The sequence below is a fragment of the Grampus griseus genome (assembly GCF_964374135.1).
Source record: "Grampus griseus genome assembly, chromosome: 20".
In the NCBI taxonomy this organism is placed as follows: domain Eukaryota; kingdom Metazoa; phylum Chordata; class Mammalia; order Artiodactyla; family Delphinidae; genus Grampus; species Grampus griseus.
Window position 1 is genome coordinate 24594044 of NC_139014.1, and position 19505 is coordinate 24613548.

General features: G+C 46.7%; 2 protein-coding genes across 5 annotated transcripts in view; one reads left to right on the top strand and one right to left on the bottom strand.

The window, feature by feature from the left end:
• ABCC3 (ATP binding cassette subfamily C member 3) overlaps positions 1-3579 on the top strand; it is a 42042-nt gene extending 38463 nt beyond the window's left edge. The window contains exons 30-31 of the mRNA XM_082678361.1: positions 304-498; positions 2862-3579. Coding sequence (XP_082534487.1) covers positions 304-498; positions 2862-2970 — 304 coding nt within the window. The 3' untranslated portion in view covers positions 2971-3579. The remainder of the gene's footprint in view (positions 1-303; positions 499-2861) is intronic.
• A 2016-nt stretch (positions 3580-5595) lies between these two features.
• LOC309837656 (ankyrin repeat domain-containing protein 40) lies at positions 5596-18149 on the bottom strand. 4 transcript variants are annotated; one of them, XR_014298280.1, is made up of 6 exons: positions 18006-18149; positions 12956-13104; positions 11889-12374; positions 8632-8813; positions 7739-8028; positions 5596-6479 (listed from the first exon to the last, which is right to left on the bottom strand). XR_014298280.1 is itself a non-coding variant. In XM_082678360.1 (5 exons), the coding sequence occupies exons 1-5, from the start codon at positions 18137-18139 to the stop codon at positions 7882-7884; spliced, it is 1089 nt and encodes a 362-aa protein (XP_082534486.1). In that variant the 5' UTR covers positions 18140-18149; the 3' UTR covers positions 5596-7881. The 4 variants fall into 4 exon arrangements, 2 of the variants coding, with proteins under 2 accessions (XP_082534486.1, XP_082534485.1); XR_014298281.1 differs by having other exon boundaries at positions 5596-7242; XM_082678360.1 differs by having other exon boundaries at positions 5596-8028; positions 8641-8813.
• Positions 18150-19505: the final 1356 nt, after the last annotated feature.

Consider the following 19505-nt stretch of genomic DNA (forward strand, 5'->3'; position numbering starts at 1 on the left):
GAGGAGTGAGGATAGGGAAGAAAGCACAGGAAGAAGAGACCGGGGGTGCCAGAGACAGACTGGGGATTTCACAATGTTGTTAAGTCCTGGCTCTACCCGCAAGGCCCCTCATTATCCCTGTGGTGTCCAGACCTCAACTCGGTGTTCCAGGAGTCCTGGGCTAAGGCAGAAATGGGAGAGGTTAGACAGAGAGCCAGCCCTGGGCCATTGGGAAGGAGTGGAGACAGAAACAGTTTGGGGAATGAGGCCTGGGGTCAGGTTGGGGGCACCCAGCTAGAGATACCTTGCCTTCCCCATGTTCAGCGTGGGCCAGCGGCAGCTCGTGTGCCTGGCCAGAGCCCTGCTTCGCAAGAGTCGCATCCTGGTTTTAGACGAGGCCACAGCCGCTGTCGACCTGGAGACGGATGACCTCATCCAGGCCACCATCCACACCCAGTTTGAGCCCTGCACGGTGCTGACCATCGCACATCGGCTCAACACCATCATGCACTACACCAGGTGGGGCACTGGCACCCAAGCAGGGAGGGGCCTGGTGGGGTCGCCTGGGCCGCGGGGAAGTGGTTGGCAGATTAAGGTTACGGGATATGTGGATATGGGAGCTCCATGGGGTCGTCTAAGGTTTGGGGGGGGCGCAGAACAGTGTGGGTTATCTGGGCACCGGGGGCACAGGGATGCTTTCTGAGACACAAGGGACACTTTGGGGTTACCAACACGTGGGGAAGGGGCACACTGGGGCTCCTTAGGCATGGCCACTTCTCCCCCACCTCTTAATACTGAGGTGAGGGGAACCAGATCCTTCAGGCCAAATCCTGTCACTTCCTGAGCACTGTTTCCAGAATGCCCACATGGCCATGGCTTCATTTGAGCCTCATTCCCATCCTGTGAGGTAGGCGTACAGACCAGGAAGCCACTGAGGAAAGGTGCACGATGCTTGGGTCCCGTGCGGAGTAGATGCTTTGCTGTGGGAAAGCAGAGGGCTGAGTCCCAAGCCTGGCTCTGCTGCTGACTGCTGTATGACATCAGGCAATTCACAAAACCTCCATGAACCTCTCTCTCTCTCAGGGTTGTCGTAAGGAGTCAATGAAATAAAGCGTTAGAAGTGCAGGTGACTGGAGAGGTGGGAGGGAGACGCAAGAGGGAGGAGATATGGGGATATATGAATATGTATAGCTGATTCACTTTGTTATACAGCAGCAACTAACACACCGTTGTAAAGCAATTATACTCCGAGAAAGATGTTAAAAAAAAAAAGGTGCAGGTGATCCTAGGAGATGTCCTTTATAATCCTCACTAGAACCAGCTTCTCAAAGGATTAGGGAAGGAGCCTTCCTCATGGTATCTTACGGCTTCGTTGGGGAGGCAGCTCACTCAGCCAAAAGGCAAAAAATGTGACCTGTTTGCTCACTGTGCCTAATGTCAAGGTGTGCTGCTGGAGGACAGGGGAGGGGCTGGGTGACTCAGAAGCCTGATGGAAGCCAGCTGGTGCTGGCCTGCCAGGCTGGCTCCCCTGGAGACACGGGAGCTCAGAGTGAGGAAGAGGCAGGAGGCTGCAGCAAATCTATCCTGAAGGAGTATAGTGGGAGTACATCAACAGGGCTTCATTCACAAAACAAACACCTGCAGGGCAGGCTTCATTCACAAAACAAACACCTGCAGGGCAGGGGGAGGTGGGGAGATACATGGACAGGGCAATGGGCAGACCTTGGCCCTCTCTCAGAAGTTCCCCACACAGCTCCCAGGGGCTTGGGAACCAAGCTGAGAATGCCTGATGCTAAGTGTCTGTTCCATCCCTACCACACCCACCCCGCCTCCACTCCCATCCAGGATCCCACTGGGAGAAGGGAGGGTGGGCAGGAAGGCCCGGGCCCTGGGTCCAGACAAGGGAAAGGGCTGGACTGAGAGGATCTCTTCCCAGGCCTAACTGAAAATGGTTTTCACCAGCAGCCTTTCAGGAAAAGGCTGCATCACATGCAAAGGCCCTGAGGTAGGAGGGCACATGAGGCTGGAGTAGAAAGGGTGAAGGGGCAGTAGAACCAAGAGGACAGGGAGAAAGCGGCCTCACTCTGCTGCATTTTGAGGACCATGGGAAAGCATTCAGTCCTTACCCTAAGGGCAATGAGAAGCCACTGAAGCGAGGGGGGCAGTCTCCTGGGCTTCAGTTTGGGCAGTGGCTAGGCTGTGATGTCCACAGACGCACATCTTCCCAGGACACGTTTCTGGGAGCCCCATAGGTGGGGAAACAGAGTGGGTGCAGTCCAGGTCCTCTTATTGAGGAGCATCTCCCGGGACTTGGGAGAGCCCTTTCTGCTCCTGCCTCACCCTGGGAGCCAGCCTGTTGGCCCTGCACCAGGTGCACCCTGTGTTTAGTTGGCAAGAGATTCTAATCCCAGGCCCAGGCTTGACTGTGTGTGTGTGTGGGCGGGGGGAGATCCACCCATCAGCGGCAGCCAGCTTTGCAGCCAAAGCCCCAGATGCCAGCATCCGGCCTCACTGCAGCCCAGTTTCCCGCCGTGTGCCTTTTTGAGTTGGCACAAAGCAGATGGAAGCACACAGGCCCTGTGACCCTGGTGAAGGGAAGGGCTCATTAGGGGAGGTTTTCGGAGCCCCGACTAACAAAGATGAATCGGACCTTGTGTTTGATCCCAGAAATTGTCTCATCTGCCAGGACAGCAAACGGAGTGGCTAAAATAACCAGCCTTGCAAGCGTGCGTATGTGGTGTAGCACTGTGTTGGGTGGGTTGACTGAAGTGGGAGGGTTGGCATGTCACTGCGGGGCCTGAGCGGTACCCAGAAGGGCAGGGTTGGACCATGAAACCAGATCTGGGCTGATGGAGACCTGACCACTTCTTTTCCTTGGCTAGGGTCCTGGTCCTGGACAAAGGGACAATAGCTGAATTTGATTCTCCAACCAACCTCATTGCAGCCAGAGGCATCTTCTATGGGATGGCCAGAGATGCTGGACTTGCCTAAAATATATTCCTGGGATTTCTTCCTGGACATTCCTGGTTTTCATCAGGAAGGGTAAGGACACCAGATGTGTCTACGGAATGGACTTAATAGCAAACGCTGGGGGCATTTGTCAGGTTTTTGTCCCTGTTAAGTGCCTGGCAGGATAACCATGCTAAATGCTTCAGGTGAGGAGGTGAAGCCCCAGAGGCAAATGACATGCCCAAAGTCATAGCTAATTTGAGGCACAGCCCAGACTAGTCCCCAGGTCTCCTGATTCCCAATGTGGTGTTATTTCCACACTGTACTGTTTTCAATCATTTCATGGCATGACCTCCCTACCCCCATGATTTTTCATATTTTCTACTCTGAAGTTTTTTCTTTTTTAATAAAGCTTTTTCCTTCTGGAACAGAAGACTGCCAGGTCAGGCCGTCCCTAGGAACTGAGTCTGGTACTCTGGGGTGCTGGCCTGGATCCATTAAAAATGGAGCGCTGATAAAATAAAGCTACGTGTCAACAATACATACACCCCAATGTAGCCTTTCTCTGTTCACAAAGTCTGGGGGCTAGGACCTTTAGAGGAGGCAGGGAGGAAGGAGGGAGAGATGGAGGTTACCTTTATACACATCTACATGGCTGGAATTATCTGAAAACTTCAGACCCAAGAACTTTTGGCTAGAAATATTGTCTTCACAGCCAAAATTCACTGGGTAATTGCCAGTAGTTCCTGCGCTGCTGTGCAGATACTGTAAAAAGGTGAGAAATAAAACCCCTGAAATCTGACCCGAGGCCTCCTGGGAAAGCTGCTGTGAACACCTCCACATTTTTATTTTAAGTTCATTTTATTTTTTAAATTTATTTATTTTTGGCTGCGTTGGATCTTCGTTGCTGCACGCAGGCTTTCTCTAGTTGCAGCGAGCGGGGGCTACTCTTCGTTGCAGTGCGCGGGCTTCTCATTGCGGTGGCTTCTCTCGTTGTGGAGCACAGGCTCTAGGCGCGCGGGCTTCAGTAGCTGTGGCACATGGGCTCAGCAGTTGTGGCTCGCAGGATCTAGAGCGCAGGCTCTCAGTAGTTGTGGCGCACGGACTTCGTTGCTCCGTGGCATGTGGGATCTGCCTAGACCAGGGCTCGAACCCGTGTCCCCTGCATTGGCAGGTGGATTCTTAACCACTGTGCCACCAGGGAAGTCCCGAACACCTCCACATTTATGTCATCCCTCAGACCACTACGCCTGCTTCTCTAGGGCAGGGGTCCCCAACCCATGGGCCGTGGACCGGTACCGCTCCATGGCCTGTTAGGCACCGGGCTGCACGGCAGGAGGTAAGCAGTGGGCAAGCGAGCAAAGCTTCATCTGCTGCTCTCCATCGCTCGCATAACCGCCTGAACCATCCCCCCACCCCATCCATAGAAAAATTGTCTTCTACGAAACCAGTCCCTGGTGCCAAAAAGGTTGGGGACCGCTGCTCTAGGGGATGAGAAACGCATGGTGCTTTATTCCCTCGCCCCTTTGACAGTCTGTTCCGGACAGGTCCCCGTCACCAGTGAGGTCTCCAAGTCATGCATCTTCCTCACTGTGGCTGAAGGTGAATATTGGAACCCAGAGCAGCCAGAGGCTGCCCCCTCTCCTGACAGTCCCGGGCTGGTCAATGAGATGAGGGAGTGAATTAAATTTGCTTTTTTTGAGCAAGCCAATGAAGTGTTTATTTTTCTGCAGGTCAGAATTTACCTGGCACATGGCCTTCTATTTGGAAGGGATCTCTTCTCTTTGTTACCTTACTAAGTTTTCTGGTCTCCTCTGACTCTCATTTCTTCAAACTTTACTCTTGGTATCATGTGACTGGTTGTGGGTGATGGCTTTTTTGTTTTTCCTCCACCCTAAATGGTTTGCAGTAGGTGTGGAGATGGCTCCTTTGATCTGATTTTTCTATATGCATCGGGCCAGCCTGTGCTGCAGGACTATTTGTTAAAGGTTAATCACATTTTTTTGGCAGGCTGTTTCTGCCCAGGATGTTTATGAGTGCATAGAAGAAGACTTCCATCCTTGTGATAAAGCGAGTATGAAAGCACAAATGCCCAAATTATTCTGCCTCTCCTTGGAGCTAAGAAAAGGTCTCTGCTGTGCTCCCTGATTTATCGGGCCGATTTGGCACGACGTCCGGCTGGGGAGGCTCTAGCTGCCCCAAACCAACAGAAATGCAGATTCATTCGGCATCATTCTCAGCTAAAGATCTGAAGGTGTAAGGCTGTATTTCCTCTCCTGTCTTGGGAGTTTGCCTCTGAGCTCATTGAGGCCCTGACAGGTGCTGACAGCCCAAAGGAGAGGCTCAGTTGTGTAAAGTAAATAGGATAATCAAAAAATGTGGTTAACAGAGGATGGCCTCCATCTAGCTGGCTCAGCTACTCTGGGGAAATGAAGCTGACTGCTGTGAACTGAGAGGAAGACCCCGCACAAGATATCCGTCTCCGGTGCCACCGACAGGCGTGCACGCCACCGCAGCAGCAGGAGGGAGGCGGCTCAGCTGGGGCCCGGTCCCTCCTAGTCTTCCTCCAGAGGGTTTTCTCCCTGGAACTGTCCAACAATTTGAACCCCGTATTATTAGAAGTATAGTGCTGTTTAGGAGGCCAAAATTAAAGAATGTGGGTTTGGTCAGTTAATATTTAATTTTAATAATACTTGTTATGCTTGAACAGTCAGCAGTTCACGAAGAGAAAAATCTTCAGTGAATGTTTACACACAGTGTGAGCACATGCTTTAAATATGCAGTGGAGGAGGAGGGGCGAATTCACAGTTAACAAAGCTAAAAAAAAATCCTTGTTATAAATTACACAAAGCATATAAAAATATTTCTCTGAATGCATAGATTAAGACTTGAAACTCACCTACCAGCAGCTGTGCAGTCTAATTCACTGCCATACGCAAGAGTCAGTTGACCACAGAGGACTTTATAAGGGAGAAGAGAGAGCGGGGCAGGGCCCATCTCTCACTGGAGATTCCCGCGGCCTCCATTTCTAAGCCCGGGAAATGCCCTGGAGCTATTCCTCTGTAGGCCACCTCCCAGCCAGGGGCTTCAACAGCTTCCAAGAATTTCTAATTGATCTGGATGGCTGGAAGAGTATTAACCCCAATGATTTAGACATGAATTAATACTGAATTTATTTATTCCAGGATAAAACTAGCCTTAACTGTATCAGTAAATTGTAACTTTTTTCAAAGGTAAGGGGAAAAAAGGGTTAGTTTGTTTGGACAGACTATCTTCTGACTGGTTGAAACACAAGGGAAGTTTCTTCTTTAAAGTACTTCAGAGAAAGTGAGTAATAAATAACCTTTACACTCTGTTAGGCAAACACTGCACAAGGGTGAGTAACTCACCATCCGTAATTGCTGTAATGCAATTAAGTCACTGAACAGAGTGACTCCACACTGGCCTTGAAAACACCCCAACCACAGCTCAGCATTTAAGCAGCAGCAGGAGGCCATCAGCTTAGCACAACATTCTCTTCCACTGACATCTTCTGCACATTCTCTCCCAATCTGTAGTGTTCCAATAAAATTAACACAGTTAGGAAGTTAAGTTTCTTTGGAAACAATAGGCACTATGGGGAGAAAGCTTCTTAAGACAGCAGGGATGTTCTTCAACGGCTGGCTTCAAACCCCTGCTCTCCTGTTTGTCTACGTGTGCTCATTCTTGTTTCTAAAGTTAAGCTGTTTATTTCAACAAGACAGTAGCTTTTCTTTTTAACATTAATGACACTGAAGGGAAGGAAAAGAATCCTTAAATGCGTTCTTTAGAAAAATTCTTATGCCATGCTCAAGAGTTTAATCAGGTTATTTGTTTGTTTTGAGAACAAAGCCTGGCCGACTCACAACTGACTTTGTTAAGTGGGTTGGTGGTGGTTGTGGAGGATGCCCAAGATCAAACAACTTGTTTACAAAAGCAACAGATTTCAGAGCTGTGTAAAAATCCCAATAGTTTCAAAATAATCTTTATCTTTGATACAAAAATAAAGATGCTAACTCCTTTTAGCTCAGTTTCCCACAATAACCTTTAAAATAGCAAAGGATTCAGTCTGGAAAATTGCTTTTCATTTGTAGTGGAAAATGAAAGTGGAGAACATGGACTGGCAATGTTTGTGCTCTTCTCTTTCGGTGCAATTAAACAGAAACACGAAGACAGGGATCGCTTCAGTTAAAAAAAAAAAAAAAAAAGCTGTTGCTCTTTTAGAAGGCGTTAGAGAGCCCTCTAGTGACCACGAAGGGGCGTTAATGCAGAGATGACTGTCTAGGCAATGGCAATCTAGAGACAGAAGCAGTCGAGTGTTTACAATGGAAAAAGTCAGGGAGGGGAAGCTCTTTTGGTTAACAGCATATTTACAATTAGGTAACTGTATTCTTAAATAATTTTAACCTGAGTAACATTTATAACTATGTTATGTGAAACCTCACAGCCACAAGTCACACCAAGATTCCTATGTCCAGTACCTGTGCTTTCCCCAGTTTTCCTCTCTAGTTCACGTTTCTGGAGAGTCGTTAACATGCAACACCAAGAGAAGCGCTTCCCGGCCCTTCGGGTGCACTGTCAACAGGACTAGCTAGAAATAGGCTCTGCTCTCTCTCAGCTTCTGTTAGACAACTCTCTTACATTCTGCACAAAAAACACACTGGATATAGAACCGTCGGCTTCTGCCTCTCCAGGCCACTTCTCAGCTGTTCACAGCTTCCAGCAATAGGTTTATTGTGCACCAAGAGGCTCGGAAGAGTGGCACCGCTGCTCGGGGTCAGGGGCTTCCTACCTTGGCAGAACGATGTTAGTGTATCCGACGCAGTGGCACCAGGGGCCCTCCGGGGCATCCAAGGCATTTAGATCAATGGCTTGTCCTTGGCCCAGAGGTGATGCACACTGTCACAGTACTCAGTGATAAAAGTCCCTGCTGCATTAGTAAGTCAGTTTTGAAGCTCTCCTGTTGTAGCAAGGCCTTTCAGTCAGTGTGGATGCAGCATTTCTGAACAGAAAATTATTTTCACTTATCATTAGAACCAGTTCCAGCTCCTGGAAATCTTGGAGTCGAGCAACATCTTTGTCCTAAAACAAAAATAGGTTAAACAGATTAAGAGGAGCCGCTTGTCTCTATGTGTTTGGTGTGCTGTGCTGATACCAGTGATAGTGCAGGAAATTCCCCAGGAACGTGAACTGGGTTGGAGTGGTAGAAGGCCTTAACAGCAGATGCTACAAGATAAGCACACCTCGAAGGGAGAGGCAGCGCAGGGATGTTTTCCTCAGGGGCCCCGAGAAGCCAGAAGCCTGACATTCAGGGAACCCAGAGACGCTGGGAGGACCACACATGTATCTATGTAGATTTGCACTATAATTTAGGCTGGTTCTTATGTTATAAAACACAAGGCACATGTGATAGTGCACTAGTAATCCTTACAGATCACTAAAGAGAAACAACCAAAAATAGGTACCTGTGAATGGTAAATTCAGAACATTCTCTCTGGTATCCTACCACTTTCAGAAATGCCAGTGTCTCTATAGGCCCAGTAGAGGAAAGAAAGCTCAATGGAAAAACACCCTTTGCTCTTGTTCTATTCTCTTCTCGTTTCTTCAACTATGACTCACATACCCAAGGAGGAAGCTGGGTATTTTCCAAATGGAAAAAGCAACCACTTAACAGACCTTTCTTACCTTTCTTACCAGAGTATTGGGTAACTTTCTGATCTTCTCCACTTGATCAGGATTAACACCCAGCTCACAGCAACTCACTCTGAGCAATTCTTGGTAGGTGAGCTCCTGTCTGTCCAGTTCAATTTCAATGAAGTCATTTTCTCGAAGAGATGGGTTCTGAATCCTCACCTTGAGTACCAGCTCTAGGGAAAAGGGGGGAAATGTTAATGAATGATTCTGGCATAGTAACCCGAGGTAATTTAAGACCTTTTCCAGAAGATGGTTACCCTTAATCATGTCCTGTGCTAAGGCCTGTGCCACCCAATGAGAAAACAAAGCACAATATTACAGCATGGTTTGCTCAGGCCCAGTTCTGGCTCTGCTGGTGCAGTTGCATTGTCCTCCCTACATCTAGGACTGTGGTTCACAAAGTAAAGGGGCGGCAGGGGGAGACGGCAGACAACCATCCCAGCCATACAGAAGGCCAATTTACTTCTGCCGCTGGAGCTAAGCAGGTAAAGGCTTGAGAATGGGTTGGGTATCAAACAACACATAAGCAGGGTGAGGGGAAGCGAGGTGAAAAGAAGGCACGGGAAGGATAACGGTACAAGAGTTACTCTATAGACTTAACAATTGTGGATCTAAAGATATTTATGATATGAAAATCCTTGCAGTAAAGACAGTACAAGAGCAAAAAGATAAGCTACTGATAAAAATTAAAGTCTAACTATGACTTGAATTCAGTATACCTTAATAAGGGAGGAATTTTGGCTTTGAGAGTAAACAAATACCATTATTCGTGGCTCTGGGATCTAAGCAGTCTGCTCCTAAGTTCTGAGCCTGGCTGCCGTGATGGCCCAAGCCATGCACCCATGTGCATTTAGTGGTTCTGCTTTGCTCCTTATATAGGAATCCCTCACGCCACCCATGGGCCACTGTTATCAACAACAATAGTAACAGGTCCTCAAAAACAGAAAGTGAGGGAGTTACTGATATGGAAAAAGAAAGGTAAGACTAGACTATACCCTGTGGTGTTGACTGGAATTGGAGGTATTAGGATTAATTTACAGTTTTTAATATTTTTTAAAAGATCTAGATTAAGTAGATACAGAAATACAGAAAAAAGTACATATATTTGTGTTTGCTTGCCTTTTTTTTCTTTTTCTTTTAACGTTACTAATCCTCTCAGGTCAGCATGCAGCTTGATATCCAGGAAGCATATGTTCATTTTCTACTTTTCATTTAAAACAGGGGTCCCCAACCCCCGGCCACGGACCAATACCGGTCCACGGCCTGTTAGGAATGGGGCTGCACAGCAAGAGGTGAGCAGCAAGGGAGCAAAGCTTCTCTGGGGCTCCCCATTGCTCGAATTACCACCTGAACCATTCTCCCCCTCCCCCCACCAGTCTGTAGAAAAACCGTCCTCCACAAAACCAGTCCCTGGTGCCAAAAAGGCTGGAGATCGCTGATGTAAAATACCAAAGGAGAGTTTGTTGCTTTTGTCATAAATTGTGGGAGCTGCTTTCAACTCTACTTTTTGTGACCTTTTGAACCTTGAATGACTGTGGTACAAACGCGTATAACCCCGCTCTATCATGTACTAGATATGTGATACTGGGCAAATTACCTATCTCTCTGCATTTAAGTTTCTCCATTTCTAAAATGTACATAGGGACTTCCCTGGCGGTCCAGTGGTTAAGACTCCATGCTTCCAATGCAAGGGGCGCAGGTTCAATCCCTGGTCAGGGAACTAAGATCCCACATGCTGCGCAGGGCAGCCAAGAAAAAAACTCTTAAAAAATAAATAAATAAAATGTACATAATGGGAATTCACTGGTGGTCCAGTGGTTAGGACTCGTCGCTTTCACTGCCAGGGCCCAGGTTCAATCCCTGGTTGGGGAACTAAGATTCTGCAAGTTGTGCGGGGAGGCCAAAATAAATAAATTAATTAAATTAAATGTAAATAATAATACCCAGTTGATGAGTTTGCTGTAACAATTAAATGAGAACCTAGAATGCTTTGAAGTCATGTTCCTAGGTACATGCATCTTTACTTTATATCTTTCCTTTCATCATTCAATTGCTCTTTATTGTTTGCTTGCTTTTTCCTTTCTATTCTAACTTGGTCCTCTGAGTGAGCCTAGAAGAAATGATGCTAGCAGCAGTGAGCACACCTAGTGTTCACGTTCTGGTTCCTGAATACCATTCTCCACCAGAAAGAACCAGGGGTCCTTGGAGAAACAGCTGATTCCAAGGCTGGGGCGGGGAAAGTTATACTAGGGAGCCTGAAACATCTTGCTGTACCACAAAGTAAGGAAGTGCTCCAAGAATGATGGGCATGTCCAAGAGACACAAGAACAAGCTCCAAGGGGCTCCCTCTGGATAAATCTGGCATAATTTGAACATCAAAATAATGATACTAATGCATTATAACCCAATAAATAAAATAAGAATCAGTGAGTTCAAATGGAGGAGAAGGGAAAGCCCTTCTTTATAGTAGAATACCACCTACTAAACAGAGAAAAAAATGAAAGGAAATCATATTCTACAAAATAACTGGCCTGGACTCTTCAAAAATCTGAGGTCTAAAGTGATAGCTAAAGGCTGAGGAAATGCTTCAGATTAAAGGAGACTATAACAACATGATAGGCAAATGCAATGGTTGATCCTGGGAGGCGGGCAGGAGTAGAGGGAGTGAAGATAGCCACAAAGGGCATTGCTGACACAGCTGACAAAAATTTAAATATAAACTATGGGTTAGAGAATAGTTTTAGGTCAAGGTTATATTTTCTTTTTTCTTTTTTTTTTTTTGCGGTACGCGGGCCTGTCACTGTTGTGGCCTCTCCCGTTGCAGGACGCACAGGCTCAGCAGCCACGGCTCACGGGCCCAGCCACTCCACGGCATGTGGGATCTTCCCGGACCAGGGCACGAACCCGTGTCCCCTGCATCAGCAGGCGGACTCTCAACCACTGTGCCACCAGGGAAGCCCAAGGTTATATTTTCTAAATCTTCTCATTATATGGTGATTATGTAAGAGACTATCCTTGTTCTTAAGAAAAACACACTTAAGTAGTTCAGGGTAAAAGGGCAAAAGATAACTTGTAAATCTGAGTAAAGAGAGTTCCTTATACTAGTCTTACAACTTTTCTGTAAGTCTATAATCAGATGCAAAATAAATAAATCCCACCCCCACTCCTCAGAAAACCAGGAAGTAAAGCACTAGACCTCTGGACACCACCCGCCCTGTTGCAGAGGCTGTTTGCTGATGAGAGGTTACCTTGCATATTAAATGGAAATGCTCCGGTGAAGAAAAATGGCTGGAATGCTGGCGCTGGTCCTGCATACGTCCCATTTTGAGGCTCCAGAGACATTGGTGGCTTGGACGGGACAGAAGAGAACAGGGAGCGACTCTGACTCACCGGTGGCTGACAAACAGGACCCGGTTTTGTGCTTTCTGGTGTTCTGAGTATGGCAGATGGGGCAGACACATCCCCATTCTGAACCAGTGCCAAAGAGGTGTGGTCCCGTGGAAAGGCCCCAAGCAGGGGAGGTTCCCCAGGGGGCAGCAATGGAGGTGAGCCATCTGCAGGGGGTGATGCAGGAGGTGTGGAGGGGCCCCCATTCTGCAGCTGGGCTGAATCCTCCGACCCAGGGGTATAGATGAAAGGGAAGGCTGGGTTGGCCAAATAGTTCGGAACAAAGGGCAGCTCTGACTCCTTCTTCAGCTGAGGGAGGTCGTCATGGTTATCATCATCATCTTCCACTTAAAAAGACGGAAACAGAACATTTACATAGCCCTTTAAAAATTACAAAGTAAAGAGTATCTTGTGAAAGCTAGTGTCCTTTGGTATACAACAAATATTTTGATCAGTGTTTACTGCACGTTTATCGTTACCATTTTTATCACCTTAAAGTTTACAGATAAAAAACCAAAACTTTATAATGCCTACCTTTCCAGAAACAGTATGGAATAATTATCTTGGCACAGTTAAGACTATCTTGTTTTTAGATACAAACAGATTGGCTGTTTGGCATCAAGAATATATACAATAGGGCTTCCCTGGTGGCGCAGTGGTTGAGAGTCCGCCTGCCGATGCAGGGGACACGGGTTCGTGCCCCGGTCCGGGAGGATCCCACATGCCGCGGAGCGGCTGGGCCCGTGAGCCATGGCCGCTGAGCCTGCGCATCCGGGGCCTGTGCTCCGCAACGGGAGAGGCCACAATAGTGAGAGGCCGGCGTACCGCAGGAAAAAAAAAAAAAAAAAAAAAAAGAATATATACAATAATACCATAAGTCTTAAATTAGGTTGACAAAATCAAAAGTTGCCTCAAATCACAGACTCACCTCCCATAATCTTCCTAATTTCTCTCCTTGATGTTAATTGGACTGGCATTTCTCCCTTTGTGGTAAGAATCTCTTTGTCAGCTCCCGATTTTAACAAGTAAGAGACCACCTGACCATGGTTGCGTTTACATGCCCAGTGTAAACAGGTCCTACGGCAAAGAAAAGAAAAAAAGAGTGATTTAAAAAGTGGAGAGGTGATTTGGGATTTCAAATTCTACACACCAGTAAATAAATACATACAAGCGTGTTAGAGTTCAGCTAGAACCAGAAAATCAGGCTGGTAATCTTAACTTCTCTTTTCAGAAAGCAGATGATCGAAATATTTAATATGCTTAAAATTTATTTTTCAATTTCATTTCTGGCCCTTGGGAAAAGCTGATTTATCCTCGGAGCTTTATTTCAATGGCTTTCAGAAGGCTGGCTGCCTGGCTGGCTAGATAACTCTACTGATATCCTGTGTGTTCACTCTATCAGTGTCGCTCATTAGATTGTACCAGTCTCTTTAAAATATATTTTTACATGGCCATATTCCTTTTAAGAGACTATGGAAACTTGCTTCATATGCACCAAATGTCACTTGAAGATTAAATATTATCAGGCTACTAACCATCTCTCATCTGCAGCTTGCTCTGCCACTAAAATTATTACTACAGCAGATTCCTGTCTGAATCTCAGTTACTCTTTTCCTCTTTCCTTTTCTCTCCTTCACACACACACACAAAGGATTTCCAAATTTCCATTTTTAAGAGTTCACTTCTCTAGCTCTCTCCAGAAGGCTACATTTTTCAAGTGCTTTAGGAATTAAAGTACATGTGCAATGCCTTGTGTTTAAGGCACTACACACATACTTTAATTCCTAAAGCACTTCAAAAATGTACATCAACAGCCAAAAGTTTTGAGAACTCTTCTGAAGTATTAGACTTATTTAAGTAAAACTAATTATTTACTATTGTACACACAGGAAGGGATTATGCACACTCTAAAGAGCTATTATCTTAACACTGCACAGAAACAGAATAACATGCTAGCCAATACTCCAACTTAATAGAGCTACGAAATTCATCCCCAGTTGCCAAACCTGAATGTTATTATGGAAGGAAATTACTTTTCTCCCGTTTTGAAATGTCCTCACTCACCAACTCTCTAATTGAACTGAGATAAATATCTTCAGAGCTTATAGACGAATATAAATATGGTAATGAATAGAACATAAGTTCAATACGGAGGATTAGGTCGCCCACCTGAGAAATATAACTATCTAGAAAGTACGTTTGGTTCCAGGAAAAAGCTGATTTGCCCTGGGCACCTTAATATTTATGACTTACAGAAAGCCAGCTTGTCTGGCTGGCTGGGAGCAACTCCACTGATGTTTCAGAGTGATATTTGACATTCCAAACTATTACCCATTAGAATTAGATTATCCAGATGTCTTTAAAAGGTACTCTATGATGAAAAGAATGCCAATTTGGGGAAAATAAGGGAAGAGTCTTGATATGGACTTCTAAAATATAAGCTCTGTGTGAGGGTAAGGAAGTATCTGCTTGAATATACAGGTACTTAATATTTGCTGAATGAGTGAACCAAGGACACGGTGGGCATTACTTGGAGTAGAAGGATCCCACATATCCTTGATTCTGGCCAAACTACAGCTGAGAGTGTGTTTGTGTGTGGATGTCTTGAAAGCCTGAAAATGAATAATTATAATGATAAGCAAGCACTCAAAAATGAATGGAGCATGATGAGAAAAATATGTTCCCTTTTGGAAATAAAGTGCTCACTTGCTAGTAGTAAATCACTTGTTCACGACAAGCTTGAGAGTGAAGGAAGAAATATACTGCCAGTGGATCTGAGACACTTGGGGACAAACCAGCTAGCTAAAGCATCACCATGTAAAGTGGAGTTAAGTCAACACAGCACGTCCCCCACAGCCCTGTACCCTGAGTGATCATCACTTATAGTCCAGACCTGTGCAGCTCTGGGTGGCCAGAACTGACAGGCACTGTAGCCAGGCAATATTTTCAACTTCTTCCTGAGCTATTATACTTGTTCCTTAAAGCAAAGGGGTATGCATGACACTTGAAGTACAATTGATGTGGGAGCTCTATCTTTGAACGTGAACTCTTTAAGCTTTAAATTTGCAGTCAGAATAGCCTATCAGTGCTGGGAAGTATTTCAGACCAGAGGCACTGGGCATCCTTTCAGTGCTGGGAAGTATTTCAGACCAGAGGCACAAATTTCATTTGTGCAGAAATTGTGGTTACTGAGCAGCTAAGAATTGAAAGCAGTAACCATTCTGCTTTTCTATGCTGCTGACTATGTTTTTTGAGGATAACCTTTATATCCCATTACCCAGCACACTGCTTAATAAAAAAATAATAGTTAAAAAAGAAAAAAATAGTTAACACAGACATGTTTTACATGCTGAACACTGTTCTAAAAGTTTTACATATATTAATTCATTTAATCCTCTAAACAACCCATTTAATCCTCTAAACAACCTACTATTATCAACATTCTCCCACTTTACAGATGAGAAAACTGAGGCAGTCAGCAACTAAGCAAAACACTATGGTACACAGAGATTGTATTACAAGGACAATAAAGAGAGGAAAGGGATTAGGAAATGCCAGAGACAGGGAAGGGGCATGGCTCAATTTTAAATTGAGGGCCAAGGAAAGACTCACTAAGGGGACGTCTAAGCTAAGACCTGAAGGAGGTGAGGGGACAAAAGCATTTTAAATAATGGGAAGAGAAAACACAAAGGCCTTGAATCAACATTGTGCCTGGTGTTTTCAGGAAAAGCAAGGAGGCCAGGAGAGCAGAATGAAGGGGGCAAGGGGGTAAAGCCGGAGGTGAGGCTTAGAGGTAAAGACAGAGGATGCAGGGACAAGGAGTCGAAACTGTAGGACCCTGTGGGCTTTTACTCAACGTGAGACGGGAGCTATTAAAGGGTTTTGAGCAGAATGAAATGATCTGACTGGCTGCTGTGCTGAGAAAAGATCCCTCTGGCTGCTGTGCTGAGAAAAGATGTAGGGTAGAAGGACTAGTTAGGAGGCTACTGCATTAATCCAAGTGATGGAATGATGGTGGCTTTGCACCAGAGGTGTAGTGGTAGAGCTAGTGAGAAATGGTCAGATTCTAACTACACCGCTGCCAGTGGAGCTGGCAGGATTAGCGGCTTGACTGGATGTGGGGTGTGAGGGAAAGACAGAAGGCAAGGAGGGCACCAAAGGTTCTGGCCTGTGCACCTCAGATGCTGAGATGAGGACTCAGGAGCAGGCTGGGGACAATTAGGGCGACCAGGAACTCAACCCTGGGCATGTTGCATTTGAAGTCCTATTAGACATCTTCCCCCAATTAAATCTATGAAAGTCTCTTCATAGTTCCACCAACTTACGTTCACTGAGCACCTACTATGTGGTTAAGAAAGTATGGTTTGGGGGCTTCCCTGGTGGTCCGGTGGTTAAGACTCCATGTTTCCACTGGAGGGGGTGTGGGTTCGATCCCTGGTCGGGGAACTTAGATCCCACATGCCGTTGGGTGTGGCCAAAAAAAAAAAAAAAAGAGGAAGTATGGTTTGGAGGCAGATGCTGGGTTTGTTTCCCAGCTCCATCAGTTACTGTAAACTCTGTGACCTTGGGAAAATTACTTAATCTTTCTGGGCTTCAGTATCCTCACCTACAAAATGGAGAGGATAACAATAGCTATGTCCCTGAGTAGTTGTGAATGAGATAATACACATAAAGCACCTGGAAGCTTGTTTGCACTACGGAGCAAGCTCAATAAATGTTAGCTGTTTATATCATGCTGCATCTCCGTAAATGCTCACAACACTCTTCTGAAATAACTGGAAAATGAAGTGAGTCGGGCAAGGTTGTATATCTAAGCAGGAATGGAGAAGAACCTGCAGGAAAGACCAGGCTTATTCTTCTGCACAACACTGCCTCCCAGTGCCGAAACAATGATTCACAGCTTGTGAACCACACAGCAATCCTGGAAATGGCACACACAGAGAAAAGCAAGCTAGTTTGCAAACACTTTTAAACAAAACAAAAAAGCAGTTTCTGTTGTTTCCTCGCTTTCTGGACAGCTACGCAGGCTGTTTTCCTTAGGGTAAGTGCGTAGATAGATTTGTGAGGAAGTCGGGAAACTGCGACTCCAGTCCTGGCTTTTATATTAATAGTTGTGTGACCTCGGGCAGGTTATTCTCTGAAGTTGAACCCATCTCCAATGTCCCTTTTAGTTTCAAACTGTATGATTCCACCTTAAAAAATAAAACATTTGCAAACTCACTTTAACTCTCAGCTAGCAATATAGGTTGGTTAAGCATTAGTGGATCAAATAAAAAATTAAAATTTAAATGTGAAGAGAGCAGAATAATACCACATTCAGTAACTTAAAACTTGACCACCAGCACATCATAAAATGAGATGCCTTATTTAGTTGGAAAGGACTCAACTGCATGCAGGCATCTGAAGTCCCGTGTTTGAAACTGTTGTAAGAAAACAAAGCAAACACTCCATAGGATAAATGAATGGGTCTTCCTGCAACAGGCAGCTGTAGGTAGTAGCAAATCACTGCTGCAGTGAGACAACAGAGAAGCAGAATAGGGACGCAAGTGATTTTTTCCCCTAGTCTTGGGAAAAGAAATCGTGCTAGTTTATAAGATCCACATTTCCTCAGTTGCTTATGCTTTTTGCTCTGCACAGACGTGCTCTTCATAGTAATTCCAGACTAGAACTGGGGTGAGCATCAAATTAGGGTGACGTTAGGGGTGGGGAGGGAGGAACGGCGGGCGCCAGGGTTCGGGTGGGCGCTGCCGGGGCAGGACCACGTGGGCCGGGATTTGGACACGACGCTCCGCTGACTAACCGAGGCAGAGGGGGCCAGGTCTGGCCTCCAGAGCGCACAGCCTCGTTGACCCAGAGCGCACAGCCTCGTTGACCCGGAGCGCCGGGCCACGCCTTAGAGGGCGTCGGGTTCAGCGCTAGGCCGAGGTCGCGCCCGGGCCGGGTGCTCTGACCCTAGGCCTCCCCCGCTCCCCACTTACCAGCCGTTGACCTCATTTTGGGAGTTCACATCCACCCCGCTCTCCACCAGTTTCTGCACCTCCCGAATGTCCCCCAAGGCCGCGGCCTCCCGCAGCCTCTCCTGCTGCTCCTTCTGCTCCAGGAGAGCGCTCATCTTCCCTCGGCCCCAGGCCCCCGCCCGGGTCCGCCCGCCCGCCCAGTCCCGGCCGGTCAGCGCCGCCGACGCCGCGGCCCGCTCCCCGCCATGGAGAGACCGCGCGGAGCACGTCCGCCCAGCTCGCGCCGCCGCCCGCGCCCGGCCAGCTGCCTCGTCTACCCCGCCGAGGGCCGCCCGCCACTCTCCTGCTGTTCCCGGCCCGTGGGCCCAAGCCTCCTCCCGGCCGCGCCTCCCGCAGGCCGGCTCCGGGGGAACCTATTCAGAGTGACAACCCTGACCCAGATATTTTCCGTTCCTACCCTCGGCGCCCGCGCGGGCTGGCTGTTTATGTAACAGCTGCACAATATTATCTGCCGTGATTCACGGACTATTTTTAGAACTCCCTACCCCGCAGCTTCCAGGGAGGAGGACAGACACAAGGAAAGGGAAGAATGGGTATTTGAGAGCCAGAAAAGCCTTATCCCCTGGCGCAGGCTGTTTACCAGGCATCAAAAATAACTGGTGTTCCCCACCCCCCCACCCCCACCCCGGTTTGTTTGGCTCTTTTTCCTTATCTGAACCAACTCTTGCCCGGCAGGATGCGGAAATGGGCTGAAAACGATCCTATTATATGCCTGTTATTGCAGAGATAGAGTACACGGTTCTTCTTTTGACAGTGCTTGGGACTTTTCAGTTCGATTATTTATTTCAATTGCTGTTGTTTTACATCTCATTTTAGAGATTTCTTCTAAATTGGCTTTCAGGAAAAATATATTGTGCTCAGAGTCTATAAAATGTGATTTATTACTGCTTTTAAATCTTAATTAATTACTCTTCGTGAAGGCCATGTAAGGAAAAAAGAAAGAAGAGAACACCAAAGAGGCTTTGGTGAGAGGAACGGTGCAAAGTATAAACAGCATTCTGCCTGACTTCTTTGCCTAATCAATCTAATGAGGCTCAGAGCCTGGGCTGGCACTGCCTTACTACCCAGCCCGAGAAAAAGGAAAGTATTGTTTTGCTGAGCCCAGGCGCCCGGGAGACATCTTCCAATGTGGCACAGGATGGAAGATTGCAGATGGGGTCGGAAGGGTTAAGGAATAACCCTGGGGTGAAAAAGAGAAAGGTCTGAACGCAGAGAGGAGATAAAATAGGAAGAGACAAATTTAGGCATGGGGTTTTCATTTGCCTCTCTTGGGGCAGCCCAGGATTTGCACAGCAAGCATTTTTCTTGCTACTGTTTAAGAAAAACCCAAATCTGTTTATTATGATACAGTCATTCACACAGCACACAGTGCACACCAGGTGGTACTGAATATAAACTGACTGCACACTTAAATTGATCCTATGGTGAACTGGAACTCTGCTTGAGCTTACATTTTTATTT